At 32.2% G+C, this 20,385-nt stretch overlaps 2 protein-coding genes across 2 annotated transcripts; both read right to left on the minus strand.

Moving 5' to 3' along the window:
* Window positions 1-7,544: 7,544 nt before the first annotated feature.
* On the minus strand, window positions 7,545-8,228 carry LOC147810746 (uncharacterized). The gene has a single exon (XM_087160712.1). It carries the CDS (start codon window positions 8,226-8,228, stop codon window positions 7,545-7,547), a length of 684 nt encoding a protein of 227 aa, XP_087016838.1.
* An 89-nt stretch (window positions 8,229-8,317) lies between these two features.
* On the minus strand, window positions 8,318-17,648 carry LOC147810747 (uncharacterized). Its single transcript, XM_087162061.1, has 3 exons — window positions 17,407-17,648; window positions 11,256-12,806; window positions 8,318-10,439 (listed from the first exon to the last, which is right to left on the minus strand). Exons 1-3 carry the CDS (start codon window positions 17,646-17,648, stop codon window positions 8,318-8,320), a joined length of 3,915 nt encoding a protein of 1,304 aa, XP_087018187.1.
* Between the last annotated feature and the right edge of the window lie 2,737 nt (window positions 17,649-20,385).

Genomic DNA, 20,385 nt, shown 5'->3' on the forward strand with positions numbered 1-20,385 from the left:
ATGAAAAGAAACTTACCCATATTCTAATGGTATAGAAACCATTTAATCACATTGACCAAACTTCATTGGTCAGGAATTAATTGTGCGACAGGCATGCGTTGACAAAAAATGTAGGATACTGGTTGAAGAAAACGCAATACCAAAAAATATATATATAGGAATTTCAATTCTTTCAAATGGCATAAAAATCATGAAATTACTCTTGAGGCCAGCAATTTGAAAACATATAACTGACAAAAAACTTATCTGGAATTGATACATAATGTTTAATATGGTATGCGGTTCCCCCGAACTGCTAAGACTGCAGCAAACTTGTTTTGCACGAATGCATGTTATCGTTGACATTTTGGAGAATATGGTTCGAATTTTGACGAAGTGCGATTTCCATCTCTTGACCACAAACAGTAGACCTTGATCTTGCAGCAACGCGCTGTCCGAGTGCCTACCAAACACGCTCTTTCGGATTAAGACTAGGAGAGCATGCTGTTAAGCACACGCTGAGCTGTTTCAGCTTCCAGAAAAATCTCCACCAGACAAGCTGTATAACTAAAAGCCTCCACACGGTTTTTTATAGCTAGTCCGATCAGACCATTATGAAGGTCAAACAATTTACGAAAGACCCATGTTATACAAAATCTATAAAAAATCGAAGAATATATAACTATAAAAGTTTTTATTTCATTTAATATTCTTTATTTCATGCTTTATTTTACTTATAACTTTTTTATGCTTTATTATGCTTTGCTTTGCTCAATGTAAGTTAATGAAAATTAAAAAGTGATAATGAATTATGATGGTAGCAACCAATGAGATATTTTTTATGAATAAAAATTACTATTTAATAATACATAGCTAGACAATTGCTAAGGATGGACCAGAAAGGGCTGCATAGCGAATAAGTAAATTAAGCGTTGTTAAATGCAAAGTTAAATAAAAAAAAATTGCCAGAATGTTAGGACATGATAGTTTATTGAAAAAATGATTATAAAAAATGATAGTTTATTGTGCTCTGAAACCCAGAAGGTTTAAAATGTAAAAGGAGTCATTTTGCGCTGAAAACATATAAATTTTATAAAAGAAAAATTCAAATATCACTTGTAGGCATCCTTGAGTAAGTTATCAATAAGGGTACGACCACCATGGAGGGCGATGCAAGTTACCAGACATTGCAACACAATAGAATTCAGCAGCTGTCGGGGTATTTTCCACTTTCTCTGTCATCGCATGGGTGAGGGGGCCTTTTTTTATTGTAGGGCATTCTTGGCCAGAAAAACACTCCTTTCTAAAGCATCCCACGCAATTTCAATGAGATTCAGATTTGGATAACGTGCTGGGAATACGATGGATTTTTGTTGGAAATCCATGCATCTTAATCTGGATAACCTGGTGGCCGAAGAACGAATCCATCTTGTGATCAGCACTATGGTTGATGCGACCGATCGTGTAATTCATATCAACCAGCCAATTCGAACCCGGTCCATCTCATTGGAGAGACCATTTTCCCTCCCCACGACTCTAGTAATCCATTTTTACCTTTGTATACTATAATTTGGAGAACATAGCCAATTCCCTGTGTTTTAATACTTCGCTTTTTCGCATGTCGTAGCAATGGAGTGGTAACTCTCTTAGACTGAAATTTAAATAGCTTAGTTCTTTAGTTCTTAGTGAACTTTAATAGTTTGCCTCTTTATGTAGAATATAAAGTGTGAATGAAAGCATTTTTTCCGATCTTATATAGTTAAATAGGTTCGAAAACCAATAAAAATTGAATTAAAGAGATAATCTTTATGTTCTTATTTCAAAATTCCTATTATACTAAAAGTATAGGCTAAAGACGTTACATTTGTTTTAATATATCTTTACTACAGATAACTATATTTATTTATGTGAACAAGTGGATTGAAACAACGATTATACAGCATTGTCTGGATCATTTTAATTAACATACAGTTTAATGTTTTAATGTGCTGCCAAATAATATATATCTGCTAAAATAATGCTTTATGTAATTTTGATTTGTGGCAATTATTTGATTATAGTTTGAAATAGTTTATAAAAGTTATATATAAATGTAAATTAAATCGATTGGCATTGTAAATTAAACTGATTATATGTATGTAAAACTGAAACTATTAATCGATTCGCGATTGCTTTATATCAGCGCTAAATTTTCTTTTTTGCGAAATTTACAAAGGAATTTAAACCTTTACTTTAAGGTAATAATCGATAGTTTTTATATACCACTTTTTCCTATGAATTATTTGTTATATGTTATTTTAAGGCTGTGAAGAGAATGTTCATTTGTTATGTTTTTTATGAAATTTAAAAGTTTTACTAGCATAAAAATATGCTAGTAAATGCTTAATTTTAGAAGTATTTTATTTGTGGAGAAGCCAACTTGCTCCGCATTGAGAAATGGTATTTTCCCAGAGATGCCAACTTGCTCCGGACAGCAAATATATATTTCGAAGTGGTAGTTTATCAATTGCGATTCTTGGTTTAATAAATTCAATTTAGTAGATTTTTATCCACCACTATTTCTGAATAATTCGTAGGCTTATACAATTCACCACTATACAGTAATTATGTCATGCTATGCCTTTTAAAAAGCAAGCAAAAATAGTAAAATATTTGCAAAATTTACTTGTGTTATTTACCGTTTTTTTAATTATTTTGGTGTGTCCGGAGCAGTTGGCATCTCTGTTTTCTAGTGATAACGAAATTCAAGTAAATTTTTGTTTACTATTTTTTAAGTATATTTTTCAACACTAAATATCAAAAATTGTAAGTCTCATATAAAATGCAATGTTAAAGTTTCTATCTACTTTTTACTCCATTAAAAAGAAGGCATAACTGTCCGTCTCAAACGAATTTTACTATATAATTAGCTACCATTTTATTGAAACTATTCCTGAAAGCGGATCAGTTTGCTTCCCTGTAAATGTATGAACGTTCGCTCCACCCTGAGAGGAAATTTTTCCTCGTTGTAGAACAGTGATACCTGACTCCTGATTTAATAAATTGATAGAAAACCGGATTTTCCCCATCAAGTTACTGTCTTTTGTTAATGAGATTTTGCTCTGTACATAGTTATTGTCTTGCATTTATCCTCCTCCGAGTCAAGGAGGCACAATGATGACATTTACAAAGTAATCATGTCATAATATTCAAATTTACTAAGCGGGTAAGCTTTCTTCAAGTTGTTGAACAACATCGCACAAGCAAAAAATAATGTTTATTTTTCCCCTATATATAAATCTATTCACTTGTAAATTACTTAAAGAGGAATATAACGATGTCATAAAGGTATTTACGAAATTGTGCACAAAATAAATAGCGCGAATACCGACGCAATTAATAAAGCTACTATACGTGTTTTCATTTTTGTTAAATTTATTGTTATTTGTTGCCCTTTCCAATGACTTTTACGTTATTATATTATTATGTACGCAAAACGCGTGTGAAACCTTTTCAGACCTAATATATAACCGACTCCTTAACCTACCTTAATCTTTTAAAAGAAGAGCCATGTTCTGGACTCCCCAAGATCTACGAAAAATATTCAAGTGAAAGCTTTTCTCTCTCTCGTAATAATTAATGACGCTCACACATTGTATTACCTTTTATTTTTCTCATGTTTACTCAATATCTCCCTCTCTCTCTCTCTATGTGACCTCTCGTAACATTTTATAATTTAACACAGAATTTTCACAATATTCACCGCACGAGGGCGTCACGATTAATTCACAATTAAAAAAAAAAGCAATAATAATATAAAAATAAAATTAAGATACTTATTAAAAAATACACTTTACAAGATTACTCATTAATACAACATTCTTTACAAGATAACTCATTAATAGGTAAAATGCAATTTTAAATATAGAACGTTAATAAATTTCAGATTTGTATTTTACTTTAACTGCTCTCACTCGTTTGTCTTTTTCAAAATAAAGTTCAATAATTCTACCCAGTGCCCATTTCTGAGGCTGCAGATTTTCATCTTTTAGAAGTACGAACTCAATGATTTTTACAATACTTTTTTCTACCATCCGCTTGGACCACTGTTGCAAATTATTAAGATACTGTATTTGCTATTTCTTCCACACGAAAAAACTGTAACCATTTTCTTCAGTCTTTTCCAGTTAGATAATCGATTACCTTTCACCTCAACTAAATTTGACTCTACAGTAGTATTTAACCCTTTTGAAGGCCGTGGTAAGTATACTTACCACCATGTTTTACCACTTTTAATTTAGGCTTCCATTTTCCAATAACTTTAGCTTTCTTGAAGTGAGTTTGAATAAAATTGGTAGCCATTTGTCACTTTTAAAAAACGTATAAAAGTTATAAAATACATAATACCTTTTGAAGTTTGTAGCATTTAAGGAATTTATTTTATAAATAAAGAAAAATAAAACTCAGTAAGTTCCTAATAGGTCATGTTAAATATATTTACCACCAAAAAAATGGCATTTTTATAAACTAAATGAGTTTTTTTTTAATATCAGTTACTGTTCTTAAAACACTTGCAATTCCAAAAATACTTTAATTTACCTTTACTAGATAAAAAGGGCCCATTAAAGGGTTAAGGGTGTACCAATTAGAAAATGGACAGGAATTAAGACTTCATACACATCAGTATCGGATGATAGACATGCAAGCGGTCTGGAGTTAAGAAATCCTTCTATTTGACTAACGGCTGTTAGGAATTTTTCATAGCTCATTCTGGAATTTCCTAAAACCCTTTAAAAATTATATTTAAATGGCTTAACTGCACTTTTTCAGAGGCTACCAAATTTGAGAGCTCTAGGTGAAAGGAAGTTCTACCTTGAATTTGGCATTATCTGAAAGTAATTTTGGGCATATACACCTCTTTGAGTCACAAATTTCTTTAAACATGCTACAAGAGCTTCTGGCGTTAAATCTGTCACACTTTTCAGGTGAGCACCTTTTGTGTCTAAGCATACAAAGTATTATGATAAATTCCTATCCTTTGATGTTTATATTTAATAAGGAATGGACCACAAATCTATAGTTTGTCAAAGCAATGAACTCCTCCCTTCACAAAGTCTGAGGCCATTTGGTGCTATGGAAACAAGAATGGCGCATCATTTTAGGGAGGGTAGCTTCACTCTAGGACTGACACAATAGACAGAAGAAAGAGATTCCCGTAATCTAAACCAATCCAAGCCGAAACCACTTCAAAACAGTGACCCCCATCCCAACTTAAAATAGTCACACCTTGTTACCATAGTCACCGCCACAGGTACAGGCGAATGTCTGGAGGAGTTCTAATTTTAGACGAACTATATTCCTCCTCTACTCTGGCAATTAAATGGGAAAACATGTCTCTCCCTCTCTCTCCCTGCCCCCCCTCTTTCTCTAGGCAAATTACACATTAATTTTTCAACTCCTATGAGTTTAACACTTTTTACACTATCATGCACAACTTTCCTACACATTGCTTTACTCTTGCCAAAATTTTCGTCTGACGTAATGTAGTAAAGCAGTTGGACCTAAGTAGAAATATCGTTTATGGTAGGATTTTAAATTTAGCTTATTGAATTGATGAATCTTAGGTAGAATAATTGAGAATTCACTGATAAAAATGACATTAGCATGTCCTATTCTATATTTGACTCTAAGTACTCCATCTCTGTCAAAAAAAATATGATTTAAACATTTTATTTACTTTTATCAGGAAGATTTTTCTCGCGACTTTAACTCCATACCTATTCTGGAGATTTTTGTTTTTGAATTTCTTTTATTATGAATAATTCACTTTGTTGAATTTCCTTGAATTCAAAATTGATAAGCGTTTTTCAGTTGGACTTTTTAGATTGTTGACGAATCTGAAAAGATAGCTTACAACAAGCACTGTTTTTGTATAATTATTACTAATGTTAATTAACTTTTCAATAAGTCACAGTAAGTACTTTGTTTTGAATGTTTAAGTTCACTGGAAAATGTGTCTTTGATGGCAGACATAGGTGCGAAAGCGAGACTGAAAATAGAAAACACTAGTAGTAGAACTATTTCAATAATACATAATTTCCTGAGAGGGGTAAATCTATTCTTAACACTAAACAACTCATTGCTATTAATTTTTTCTCGAGAAAGAAGCCATTCAAAATATAGCTTGTATCATTTAAAAAAAGTAGGTAGTTATGAATATTTTATTATTCCCGAAACAACAGCTGAAAATGAAAATTATTTTTTTTAAAATTTTTACTCTTTTCCCTCGTGATATATATAGACTTTCAGCCTTGGAAGGACACAGGTTACATATCCTTCACCAGTTTTCCAATATAATCTTACACCCTACTGCATATAATTACTCAGTCAGAAACTCAATGATCCACATGAATACTTCATTTGCATTCCACATCCTCAACGAAGCACCACACAGATGAAGCTCAAGATGAATGGGAAAAGGACCGCAAGCCGCCTCAGATGCCCGGATATTTTATACAGTTTAAGTTCAACGGACGCAGGTTCCATACCAAATATGGAAGGCTCCATGGTCACCTGAATGCCCAACTGATCGTTGGGCTGACAACCAAACATTCCGAAAAATCAAAATTTAAATAAGACTGGAACCTCTACAGAAGTATACTCATTATTAACAATAGAAGCCAGCCAACCCTAGAAGATGAAACTACAATAGATATATATAACCAGCAGCTACAATCTGAAATCATAGAAGCCCACAAAATTGCCTCAATACAAACAGATCATATTGCACATCATTACCGACTACCTCCAAAGATTAAAAATATCATCAGACTAAGAAATTATTATAGAATGTGGCATCAAAGAACCTCGGATCCAGCTTACCTTAATGAAATAAAACAACTCAATAAACAGATAAAAATACAAAGCAAAAAATGCAAAAAGCAACTCTGGCAAAACTAAATCGCCTCTATCTGTACCACCGACAAATCTATTTGGAAAATAGCCAAAATATTCAAGACTGTGTACCACTGATAAACAGACCAATCAATGAACTATTTGGCACAGCACACGCAATAGAAGATAAAGCTCAAATTATTGCAGACTCCCTCCTAAACCAGTTTTCACCAAATCCAAACTCAGATTAAAATCATCATAATTAAATCACAGAAGAAGTAAACAGTTTTCCTTAAGAACATCCTATCCTAGAAACAATCAAACCTACAAATAATGAATAAACCTGCAACATTATCCGTAATTTAAAAAAAAAACAAGCATCAGCTGAAGATGGAATAAAAATTAAACAATAAAACTGCTACCTGATAAATGGTATTGCTAACGGTAGTTCATCTATAAAATCTGATTTTAGAATTTCTATCAGGAAGAGATCAAAGTAAATCTAAAAATTCGATTAAGAGGAAATCAACGCAATTCTAATTCAACAGTCAAATCTAAGAATATTTTAAGTATTTAATAAGAGAAAAGAAAAGAGATTACATTGCAATTTTAAGCTCAACAGCTACATTCAGTTCTTTTTTAGTTTTCTCATTGCGCATGCGCGTCGTTACTTCTACGTAAGAAGAAAATTGTTACTTGACGGGAACATCCCGCCCCCCGTTGGATGATAGTCCAACATCATCCGGTAGTGGAAGTATGTTAGAGATGGCTCGGCGAAAAGTTCCTCTAGCTGTTTTGACGTCAACCACTCTGACAAGATTGTCTTCTCCAGGATAAGTTTTCACAATTCTAGCCAGATTCCACTGCATTGCTGTCTTACTAGGATCTTTAAGAAGGACTAGTTGATCAACTTTCAGATTTTCTTGTTGACAATTCCATTTCGAACGTGTTTGTAGTTGACTCAGGTATTCATGGCTCCATCTATTCCAAACGCTGTCTTTCAGACGTTGAATCAGGCTCCACCTAGAAGAAAGAGAAAAAGAATCTGGAGCAGTATGATGTTCAGGAAATGACATAATCGGAGCTCCAACTAGAAAGTGTCCTGGTGTCAACGGCTGCAGATCGTTAGGGTCTGATGACATGGGCGAAAGTGGGCGTGAGTTGAGAATACTTTCGATCTGCACTACGAGCGTAGTCAGTTCTTCAAAATTTAGTAAGTTAGATTTTGTGACTTTCAAGAGTATTCTCTTCATGGATTTAATATTAGCTTCCCACAGACCACCAAAGTTAGGAGACGCAGACGGTGTGAAATGCCACTGAATTCCCTCTTCAGCACTAAAGTTCTTCACAGAGTTTGACTGGCAAAGTTCAAGCATTGAGTTCAAAACATTTCTTGCACCTTTGAAGTTAGATGCGTTATCACTCCAAATAATCGACGGTTTTGAACGTCTCGAAATGAATCTTCTCAAAAAGCTAAAAAAGCATCTGTTGTCAAGTCTGAGACAACCTCGAAGTGAGTAGCCTTAGTACTGAAGCAAATAAATATAGCGATGTAAGATTTAATTACAACCTTAGATCTCTTCAAATTAGGTTTTGTTAATATGGGACCAAAGTCTAAACCAACTTTATCAAAGGGTCGTGATGGTACGATCCGATCTTTGGGCAAGTTACCCATCTTTTGATAAATAGTTTGTGTCTTAGTCTTGAAACAAGTCAAGCATTTATGTATGAATCTTCGGACTCTATCTTGTCCAAAAGGTATCCAGTAAAATTGTCTAATCAAATAAAGTGTTGTCTGAACTCCCGAGTGTAATGATTTGTTATGAAAGTGTTCGATGATTAATTGTGTAAGGTGATGAGTTTTCGGTAAAAGCATTTGATAGTTTTGTGATTCTGTTAACTCGGAGAATTTCAAGCGACCACCAACTCTCATAAGTCCATTGTCGTCCATAAACACATTCAATGATATGATTTTGCTATTTTGAGGAATTGGCTGTTTGTTTTTTAGGCATTTAATCTCAGAGCTAAACTCTATAGATTGCACACATTTTACTAACACCTGTGTAGCATTTTGTAGCTCGAATGTACTTAAATTATCCCTTTTTCTATTTGTATCTTTACAGTTTTTAAGAAATCTTAAGCAATAAGCTGTAATTCTAACCAACCTAGTGAAAGAGGAGTATCGATTAAGGAAATTGTTGATGTTTTCGTTTCTCTCTGCGACGTTTGTGTTTAAAGTTAAAACTTTCCGAATTTCTAGTGTCTCTGGATTTGCAATAAGTTCTTTGTGTGTTTCTAAAGATTTTGGCCACGACGATTCATCTTCTTTCAGCCACAGTGGACCTTGCCACCAAAAGTCGCTGTTTTCTAATTCTGAAACCGAAAGTCCACGTGATATTAAATCAGCTGGATTATCCGTTCCAGGACAGTGAAACCATTCTGAAGGATTACTGTGTTTGTGAATTTCCTGAATTCTGTTCTTTATGAAATTTTTAAACCTATCTGGTGAACCTCTTATCCAAAAGTACGTAATAGACGAATCAGTCCAAAAAATTCGCTCAACTGGAAATTCCAAACCTTCTATGATTTTTTCACTCAGTCTAGCAGATAAAAGTGCTCCCATAAGTTCTAATCTAGGTAAAGAGAGCATCTTTAACGGCACAACTCGTCCTTTAGAGGCAACAAAACTAGTAATGATGTTTCCATCGTTTAGTTTTACTCTTAGATAGGCAACCGTTCCATAAGCCTTGATGGAAGCATCTGAAAATAGGTGTAACTGGATATTGTCTATATCTTTAGGTAATGCATGTGAGAAATAGTAACGCGGTAATCGAATGTTACTCAATTTCTTTAAATCATCACACCATTTATTAAATGCCTCAATGGTTTTATTTGGTACAACCTCATCCCAATCTAAGCCTAAACACCATATTTCTTGTATCAGGCATTTGATACGAATAGTAAATGGCCCAATGTACCCAATAGGATCAAATATGCGACCTGCAATTTGTAAAATATATCTTTTAGTCCCCTTATTTTTCTTAAGGAATAATTCAACATTTCGAGTATCAAAGTAAAAATAGTCTTCCTTGGGATTCCATGCAACTCCCAGGACCTTTGAAGGTATTAAAGTTTGATCAAAAGAATCAGTTATGTCATCTACTTCTAATTTATGTTCTTTCAACTTGTGAAACAGTTCTGGGGAATTTGCTCTCCATTTTCTCAAACACATGCTAGCATCTTTAAAAATGTCATAACTCTCTAAACAAGTAGTCAGAGCACTTTCTACCTCATCTTCGCCTATGAGGCAATCATCAACATACAACGATTTATTTAACAGTTGAACAGTATGAGGAAATTTCTGTACATACCTCTTCAAGTGATGTTTTATGGTGGCATTAAGTAAAAAAGGAGAAGATGTCACACCAAACAGAACTCTTGTCATCCGGTAGGTCTCATCAGGACTGAAATCGTCTGGGCTTTTGTTCCAAAGAAATCTGGTGTAGTCTCGGTCTTCTTCATCAATTTCAATCTTCAGGAAAGCTTGCTTGATGTCAGCAGTCACAGCTACAGGATGAAGTCTAAATCTAATCAAAAGAAGAAAAAGATCAGGTAATAAATTAAGTCCAGTATACAAGCATTGGTTTAGTGAAATCTGTCCAGCAGAATGCGATGATGCATCAAAGACGACTCGTAATCTACTTGTACTCTTGTCATTTCTGACCACAGCTCTGTGAGGCAAGTAGAAGCAATTCTCTTCATTCAAAGTTTCGTTTTCCTTTGTAACAGGTTCTATAATGTGCTCTTTTTGATAATCTTCTAAAACTTTGTTGTATTAAAAAAAATAGACTGGATCGTTGATGAAAGATTTTTTCAAAGACTGAAATCTTCTACTGGCGACTACCTTATTATTATGTAACATACTCTTTAATTCAGGTTTTCAGGGCAACTCCACTTTGTAGCGACTATTTGCATATGAAATTCCTTCTTCAAAATTCTTCATTATCTCTTTTTCGACATTATCTTTAGTTTCTGTGTCCACATTAATCCCTAAGTTTTCCAGCTCCCAAAATTCTCTTAGTTGATCGGAGATGGATTTTTCTTCGACGATAATTTTGAAGCTACATAGATCTTTATGAATGCTTCCTTGTCCCTGAAGACACCAGCCAAAAATGGTTTCTGAAGCCACCAGTTTATCGTTCAATCTTCTAATTCTACCACTGACAATGTCAAAATAAAAATCAGCTCCAACTAAAATTTCTATCTTATTTTTTTAGAGTCATAGGAATCAGCTAACTGTAAGCCTCTCAACTGCTTATATGCTTTAGATTATCTGGTCAGATAATCTAAAGCATCGCTCAGATATTTGATCGGTGACTAGAGCTTCAAGTTCAATATTTAACGAAGGTTGATCCCTATTAGCTAATCTTATTTTAACAACATCATAAATTTTCTCTTGAGCTCCATCAGCTCCGAAGGCATAAACAGATAAGGTTTCCGATCTTACAATGGGAAGTTTTAATCTTTTTGAAACTTCTTCTAAAACGAATGTTCGCATGGATCCATTATCTAATAATATTCTAACAGGTGAAGTTTCTTCATTTAATGATGACTTAATCATAGCGGTACATGTTTGCAAATAAATTCCAATAGTGGATTTAATCAACGAATCAGTTTTATAAACTTCATGGCAGTGCGAAATAGCAGTAACAATTTTAGTTTCGTTTTTATCCTCAGCTTTACTAAATTGATAGCAAATTGTTCTGTTGTGTTTATGATTACATATATCGCAAAATGTCCTTTTCTTACAGTCTCTAATTCTATGATTTTTTTGAAGACACAAATAGCAACGAGCTTCTTTTTTTAACAAATCCTTTTCTTCATCAATATTTACATTGTTGCAGTGTTCCGAATTATGAGTTTCTTTACAAAAGATACAATTACTTTCTGTGACAGGAGCTAAATATTCTACTGTTTTGTTTACATTTGAATTGAAAGGGCGATTTTGATTTCGAGGTGACTCACGCGAATTGCCAAATTGTTGTTTTGCGACAGTATTATGATTAATGAAGTTTTTCTTTCTATCTACCCTCGAGTTTTGGAATGAAACAGATTCCCTACATTCTATTTCAATTTTTAGAAAATTTATCAGTTCCATTACATCAAAATCACTTAGATTTGCTTTATCTAGTTTTCTACGGTTAAAGCTTAAAGCTAATTCTTCAGGAATTAATTTAATCAAAATGGGGTACAAAAAATGTCCATACATTCCAGAAGTTACTTTTAAAGAGTCCAAACTTCGAATTTGTACTTCACAAGTGTCATATAATTTTCTTAATCCTAAAATATTATTAGCATCTTTAACAGGATAGAGATTTAACAATTTGTTCATATGAGCATTTATAACTAATTCATCTCTACCGAATCTTTCTTTTAATAGTTTAACAGCTTTTCCATAATTTTCCACAGAAAGCGAAAACCCATTAACAACATTAGCTTCAGCACCTCCTAAAAGTGATTTTAAATACGAGAATTTGTCTATTACAGATAATGTTTCATTTTTATCAATTGTACTTTGAAATTGATTCCAGAATTCTATCCAAACACACGGATCTCCATAATATTTTTCTATCGATAATTTAGAAAGTTTAACATTATTGTTTATTTTCCGATTCAAAACTTCTGTGGCTATAGTATTGTTGGAATGTTCTTGTGCCTGAATTAAATTTACCCTATCATAATTATTAGCAGATGCATTACGAAGAAAGGATTTTATCTTAGAAGAAAGTTTCGAATTCCATAAAACAATTTTCTGACCATATTCCATTGCAGATTCAATTTCTGCATCAAAATCATTTTCATCTACAATTAGAGATTGTATAGTATTATCTAAATCATTTATTTGTTTTAATCTACTAGTCAAAAAATCTAAATGTTGTTCTAGTTCAGTATCACTATTTATTTCATCAAATTCTTGTTCTAATTTGTTAATATATTTTGTTATGCTAGAACGCAAAGCGCCTCTAATTTTTCTCTGTTTAGTTAATTCTTCCATATTTTAAAAATTCTTATCAACACTAATAATCAAATTTATAATTTGTATGATGCTTCAATATTTAGTAAATATGTAAACAAATACTGCATCACACAATCAAAACAAAACAACTTTCAACAAAACAACTACTTTAAATTTGAAGCATCAAATTATCGAAATCTTCATATAGATCAAATTATCAAATATTCCTACCTTTCTTTTCTTTACACTTCCTGATCAATCCGAAATCGAAACAATCTATAACAACAAGAATGTTGTTTCGCGGCGTATGCACCAAAATGCTAACGGTGGTTCATCAATAAAATCTGATTTTAGAAATTCTATCAGGAAGAGATCAAAGTAAATCTAAAAATTCGATTAAGAGGAAATCAACGCAATTCTAATTCAACAGTCAAATCTAAGAATATTTTAAGTATTTAATAAGAGAAAAGAAAAGAGATTACATTGCAATTTTAAGCTCAACAGCTACATTCAGTTCTTTTTTAGTTTTTTCATTGCGCATGCGCGTCGTTACTTCTACGTAAGAAGAAAATTGTTACTTGACGGGAACAGGTATCTATGAATTAATAATATTTGTTTGTTATGAAAAAAAGTAATATCGATTATTTTTTCCCATGACAAACTAACATAATTTATCGCATCGTAAACGTAATTGTATTATCTCCTTCCTCCTACCACTTTCTACGTAGCAGAGAAGTGGAAACTGTTAATAGGCACACAAATTAAGTTAAAAATTTTTTTTAATTGAATTATATTATTAAATTGTGTGACTATTTCCGAGAATGGTTTTCCTTAAATTTTCAACAAGAAATAAAAACAATTTGAAATGTATTTCATAGTGTTATTAAACAAATAATAAATAAATAAAATTTCTAAAACTTTTTACATTTTAGTTGCTTGTGACGTCGTTGGATATCTTTTGTAAGGATTCTTGTTGGATTTCATTTATCACGACTTCATCCTGATAAATGAAATCCATCGACGAAAAAATATCCAAATTTCCGGTCAAAAATCTAATGCATTAGAAAATAATAATAAAAAAATTAATTCATTATAGTGTGAATAAATGCACCTTTTGCATATCTGAAAATGATACATGTCTTTTTGCGAACAGAACTTTCAAATAGATCAAATTATCTATATCTGTGTTTATAATTGAAATACTTTTTAATTGTTGAGAAGTCTGTTCAACAGCAGTACGAGAACAAAAGAAATTTTCAGTACTAAGAGAATACTAATCAACCAATCTTCTGAACTAACCTGACTTGATATAAATTGCAGCAGAGTACCTGCCCGCGAGGCGGTCCCCCCACTCCCTCATCCAATGATGTGATATAAATTGAGACTAAATGGCTTTGGCAAGGAAAAAGATTCTAGTGTAGGCTGTGAAGCCTCTTTTGAATTTCAGTCAAATCTGAGTATATTCTGAACTAACAAAAAAAAAGTCCTTTTTATAATCAATTAGTATCTCAATTTTTAAAAAGAAAATTAAAAAAGAGAAATTAATAAACCGTATCATTTTCCTTTTTTTTTATTTTCAGTCTCCACCAGCAAAATGTATTGCTTCTAGAGAACTTCATAAAATTGTATACAATTTTAGAAGAAGAAAAATTCTGTATGGAATTAAAATATATGTTAAATATATATTATTTTCTGAAACGGTAGTTTCTAAAATGTGAACTACCTCATTTCTCTCTCAACATTTGTCAAGTAAAAGGAAACAGTATTTTTCTTATTCATTTAAAATTACATTTCTTAAAATGATTTAATAATTCATACATCTTAAAATTCAAATTTTTTGAAACGTATTCACAAAAATAATAATAAATTATAAATAATTATTTAGAGCTTCTTTTTGCATAGTATAATTTTTGGGGAAACAAATTTTATAATTGTGTATAAAATGTTTCGATGAGCTTGAAAATCCATCGAGATATTGCGACACATGTAAAAATTAAAAGTATTTATTTTGTTTCTTAAAATATTGTCTGCTGTACTAATTAATGAGTGCAATTAATTAAAGCAAATTCAAGTTTTGGCCCTTAAATTAAGATCGGCTCAGAAGTCTAATTCCGATTATTAGTTCATATGTTATTTAGAGATTTTTTTTTTTTTTTTGCAACAAAAACAAAATACAAATAGAATAAAGTTAAAACTAAACACTTTGTACATTAAATGCTAATCATAAGCCTGTTATAAATCATTATTTATTACAAAATATGGTTTGTTTTTTTAAATAGCATGCATTTCCAGATTAGGCGGCTAAAATAGCAAAAAGTGGTAGCGATTAAAATTTAGTATTTTAATAAAAGAGATAAAAATTTACACATTTTATAGCATATATTTTTTTTAGTTCACCAGAAATGCCAACTTGCTCAGCTTTGTGAAAAAGTACTTTCTAGTAAAATCAAAATTAAAGTTATTTCTAGTTAAGTTTTTTTTACATGTTTTTGTAATTTGACATATTTAAAGCATCAACTGTCGTAAGAAATGCAACATTGTCTCGTGGTGACACTTTTAAAGAGTGGGCTTAATTTTCCTAACTCAACGTGGTTTACTCTTCAATTCGCAACCAATATTAGAATTTTGCAGAAAGTGGAGAAGTTTTTATGTCTAGTTTACGATGGAAAGTGGATTCCAAGAATGATATTTCGTAAATTTTCATCAAGAAGAATTTGAAATATAACTCGTAGTATTATTAAGCAAATAATAAATAAATAAAATGTCTATCACTTTTTACATTTTAGTTGCCTGTGACGTCGCTGAATATATTTTGTAAGGAACGCGACTTCAGCCTGATAAATGGTACCTATGAATTAAAAATATTAATTAAATACGGAAAAATGTAATATCGATTATTTTTTTTCCATGACAAACTAACATAATTTATCACATCGTAAACATAAATGTATTATCTCCTTATTCCTACCACTTTCTAAGTAGCAGAGAAGTGGGAATTCTTAATAGGCGCATAAATTAAATTTTAAAATATTCTAAATTGAAATATATCATTAAATTGCATGAAAACTGTATCTTTAAGAATGAAATCGATTGTGAATTTGAAATCAGCGACGAAAAACTATCCAAAATTCCTGTCAAAAACCTAATGCATTAGAAAACAAAATAAAAAATTTTAATTCATAACAGCGTGAATTGATTCACTTTTTGTATATCTGAAAATGATGCGTGATTTTTCGTTCAAACCTGTTCAAGAGCGAAGCGAGAACAGAAGAATTTTCAGTTCTGAAAGAAGAATCCTTATCAACTATTCTTCTGAATTCACAAAAAGTCCTTTTCCTAACTAATTACAATCACAATTTTACGAAAATTTTAAAAAAATGATTAACTTTTTCTAGCCATTTCAATGAGTTCGACAATGTAGAAGAATATATTTTCCTTTTTTCTTTTCAGTACCCACCAGCTAAATGCATAACTGCCAACTTTTAATCCCTTCCATAATGATTTTTCCCAGTGGTAATAATATGGAATTAAAATTTCAATTTTAAGCAAAAAGATACGCGGCATTTGAAAATGCTTAAGACGACGACAATAATGGTAACACATATTAATATTATATGCTTAATTTTCTTAGGAATAGTGGTGATCAAAATTATTTAAAAATTAAGTTTATAAAAGAAAAAATAGTATATATTTACTACCACTATTTTACTGAAAATAAAATTTTACGCCAAATGCGTAAAAGTTGGCAGGTATGTAAATCTATTGCTGTTAGATACTTTTATTGTATGCAGGAGTGAATCTTGAAAGTAACCTAAGTTTTATCAAAATTAAAATGTATATTAAATATATTTTATTTTCTGTAACGGTACTTTCTAAAATTTGAACTATCATTTCTATCTGAACATTTGTCACGTAAAAGGAAGCAGTATTTCTTTTATTTATTTAAAATTGCATTTCTTAAAATGATTTAATAATTCATATACCTTAAAATGCAAAAATTTTTGAAAGGTTTTCACAAAAATAATAATAAATTATAAATAATTTTTTAAAGCTACATTTTGCATAGAATAATCTTTGGGTAAACGAAATTTATAACTGTGTGTATAAATGAAGTATTTATAAGTATATTCAAAGGAGTCAGAAAGACCATGAAACTCCATGCGCACTGATTTTTTTATTAGGATACATCACTACATCGCTCAACATTCACATTTTTTATTGCTCGCAAAGATTCGACGAAATTTAGCCACTGCTGCGTCTCTTCAGCAAACCGATCATTGCAGTCTAGTTTTATACACTACAGTTTCGGCAGAAATATTTTAGCTTTCTTTACAGCTGTATCTGAAAGTCCGAGGGGGTCAAATATACGTACAACTGTTGAAAGCACTGATCTCTTCGTAGGAGGAACCATGCTTTCCACCTTGAGTTATAAAGCAATGTGTTCAGTGGTTGAATTCCATACGACTCCTAGTGCTTTTGTTACCTCCTCAAAGTTGTAGCATTTGCCAAACCCCGTTATTAATTTTTATTTGCTATACCATTTATGTAATGCAGTAGCATTTCTGTACTGAGTATTTGATAACTCCGATTGCAGTTCTTTTGTTTCTCTCAAGGTGACTGCGGAGCTGAAAACATCCACATAGAAGTCTAACACATGAGATGGTAAAGGATAGTTCTCGTCTCTTGACAATGGAAGCAAAACCCTTGCTGCTGGATATGGTGCACTAACTGTTCCGGAGGTTATTGTTTTGACCTCATACGTCTTAACTGGATCATTCATTCCCTCCCTCCAAATTATTCTCAAAAGATTAGTTTGACTCGGATCAAGTAAAATCATCATATGCATCTACCTAATGTCTACTGCAAACGCATAAATATATGAACAAAATCTTGTTCAAATTTTAATTAAATCGTCCTGCATAACGCTCACAGTTTGTTCGAAATTATATTCTAAAATATTCTAAGGAATTTAAAGAATTCTCCAAGTTTGTTTGAACGGACACATTGAATCAACATCTCCAAGAAGAAAGAAGTCCTCAAAGCGGATCAATAAGTAGTCCGATTAACGAATATAAACTGAGCAGTGAATTTTATCTTTACCCATGCTGAGGCATTCTCTTTTCTTGGAAGCATTGATTGAACACTACACGAAGCTTTGTAGTACTTTTATCAGGGCAGCAAATTCCCAAATGCTTTATATAATACATTCTAACTTCTTCCTCACACTCTGATATTTCTGTCATAATTTCATATTCGCGAAAACATTCCCTGCCTAATGTTAAATACCCAGATCCTTTAAAAAACGTTTGCACAGAGAATTTAATTTTTTAAGGGTAGCATCCTTGGATTGCCCTAAACACGTTAGGTCATCTTTCGGCATTTTTACTACACTTCGGCATTTAATATTTTCGTCCAATTTTTTCTCAGATATTATTGCTTCTTTGTTCCTGGGTAACTCAATCTGCGCATCTTTTATTTTCCTAAATTTGCAGACTGTGTTGTTTGTACTAGTATTATCTATAATGAATGATGGTTCAGTGATGACTCAGAGGATAGAGCGCGCCTTCCAATTAGATAAACCGGGTTCGAATGCTAACGATGGCTGGTTGATACAAATTCCGCATCCGGCTTGCATCGACCACAGTGCTGACGTAAAATATCCTCAGTTTTAAGCGGATCACGGGTTAGAGTCCCCTTTCCGTCAGGCATACCGTGGGAGGTTATCCTCTCCATGTCACGCAACTGCTAATTAATTTCCTCAAGAAGTCCTCCACGTAGGCAATTTTTACCAATAATTGAACCAGAAGCTCTCTTGTCTTCCATATTGTGTTCAAAAGTACAAATGTACGGAGTTAAACATTAGTAGTCGTAAATCCCCACCCCCACCAAAAAAAAATTGAGTCTGTCAACGACTTTACAATAAAAATATAAAATGAAGCCACAATTTACCCTTCTCTGATTTTCTATAGGAACACTTCCACTCACTACATATCCAAAAATAGTATTCTGGAGAGTAAGGCTCCTATACTATCAGAGCTGACCTATCAAGCAATATTGGAGGAAACAAGTTCGCAAGTTAACGTTATTTTAGTATTCGTTATGCTATTACAGAGATGCCAACTGCTGCGAACACGTCAAAATAATTTAAAAAACGGTAAATAACTACAGAGTAAATTTTGCAAATAGTTGACATTATTTGCTTGTTTTTAAAAATGTAAAGCATGTCATAAGTACTATAAAGTGCATACCTGCCAACTTTCAAGCCTTTGGAGGATGATTTTCTCCAGTGGTAGTAATATGGAATTTAAAACAGCTGGTAGCCTCTCATGCATACGCTTTTTCTTGCTCCTTGAATATTTTGATTTTACCCATTGTTTTAAGTCTAATTTCACTTATAATTATAAAAATTTGAAAATTTCAATTTAATGTTTTAGTAAGCAAGCTTTCTATACATAAATATTGCTAAAAGGACATGGATATGGAACTTTTGGCAACAGCTGGTAGCCTCTGTTGCATACGCTTTTTCTCGCTCCTTGAATATTTTGATTTTACCCATTGTTTTAAGTCTAATTTCACTTATAATTATAAAAATTTGAAAATATCAATTTAATGTTTTAGTAAGCAAGCTTTCTATACATAAATATTGCTTCAAACAATGTCTTCGTCAAAAATTTTGTGTAAAGCATGTACCGAACCAATTCTGGAAGACTCAGATGGATTAACATGCAAAGGTGAATGCAATTCTGTTTTTCATTTTCATTGTGGTGGTTTCGCTGAAAGAGCTTTTAGAAGACTTACTGTTGATAAAAAACAAAAGTGGACCTGCGCACAATGTTCAAAATCACAGTAAAATCCAACGAAAATAAAAAGTGCAACTAGCCCAGAGATTCTCGAGGATATCTTACAGCAAAATAAAGACCTAAAAGAGTTAATAACTAACAAATTCAATGACTTAACCCGTTCAATTGAATTCAACAGTGAAGTAATTCAAGAGTTGAAAAATTCTATCACAGAGCTACAGAACGTAAACAAAACTTTACAAGCAAAAAATGATCAGCTAACTAGAGAAAGCGCAGAAATAAAGAAGGAACTGAATGAACTAAAAGAAGCAGTTATTGAACTCAAGCAATATTCCCGAAGATCCAACTTTGAAATAAGTAACTTACCCGAATGTGAAAATGAAGACATACAACAAGTAATATCCCAGATTGATAATGTTGCGAATACTAATATATCCGAAAATCTGATCACCGCTCACAGAGTCCCCAGCTTTAATAAAGATAAACCTAAACCCATCATCGTTCAAGTTAAATCCAAATCTGTACGCGATGAGATCTTAACCCTTTCGGGCCGACTGTCACAAATACGTGACAGCATAAAAACGTATCAATCAGGTTAAAAATATAAAACTGGTAATCAAAGTATTTCTTTAGCAGTTTATTTGTGGCCGGAGTAATAATTGTTTGATTTATTTAATTCACCAATCCTTTGTTCAAAATAAAACTATTTAGTTATAC

Source organism: Parasteatoda tepidariorum, chromosome 4 (genome assembly GCF_982258835.1).
Source record: "Parasteatoda tepidariorum strain Cologne lab strain chromosome 4, Ptep-v5.0, whole genome shotgun sequence".
In the NCBI taxonomy this organism is placed as follows: domain Eukaryota; kingdom Metazoa; phylum Arthropoda; class Arachnida; order Araneae; family Theridiidae; genus Parasteatoda; species Parasteatoda tepidariorum.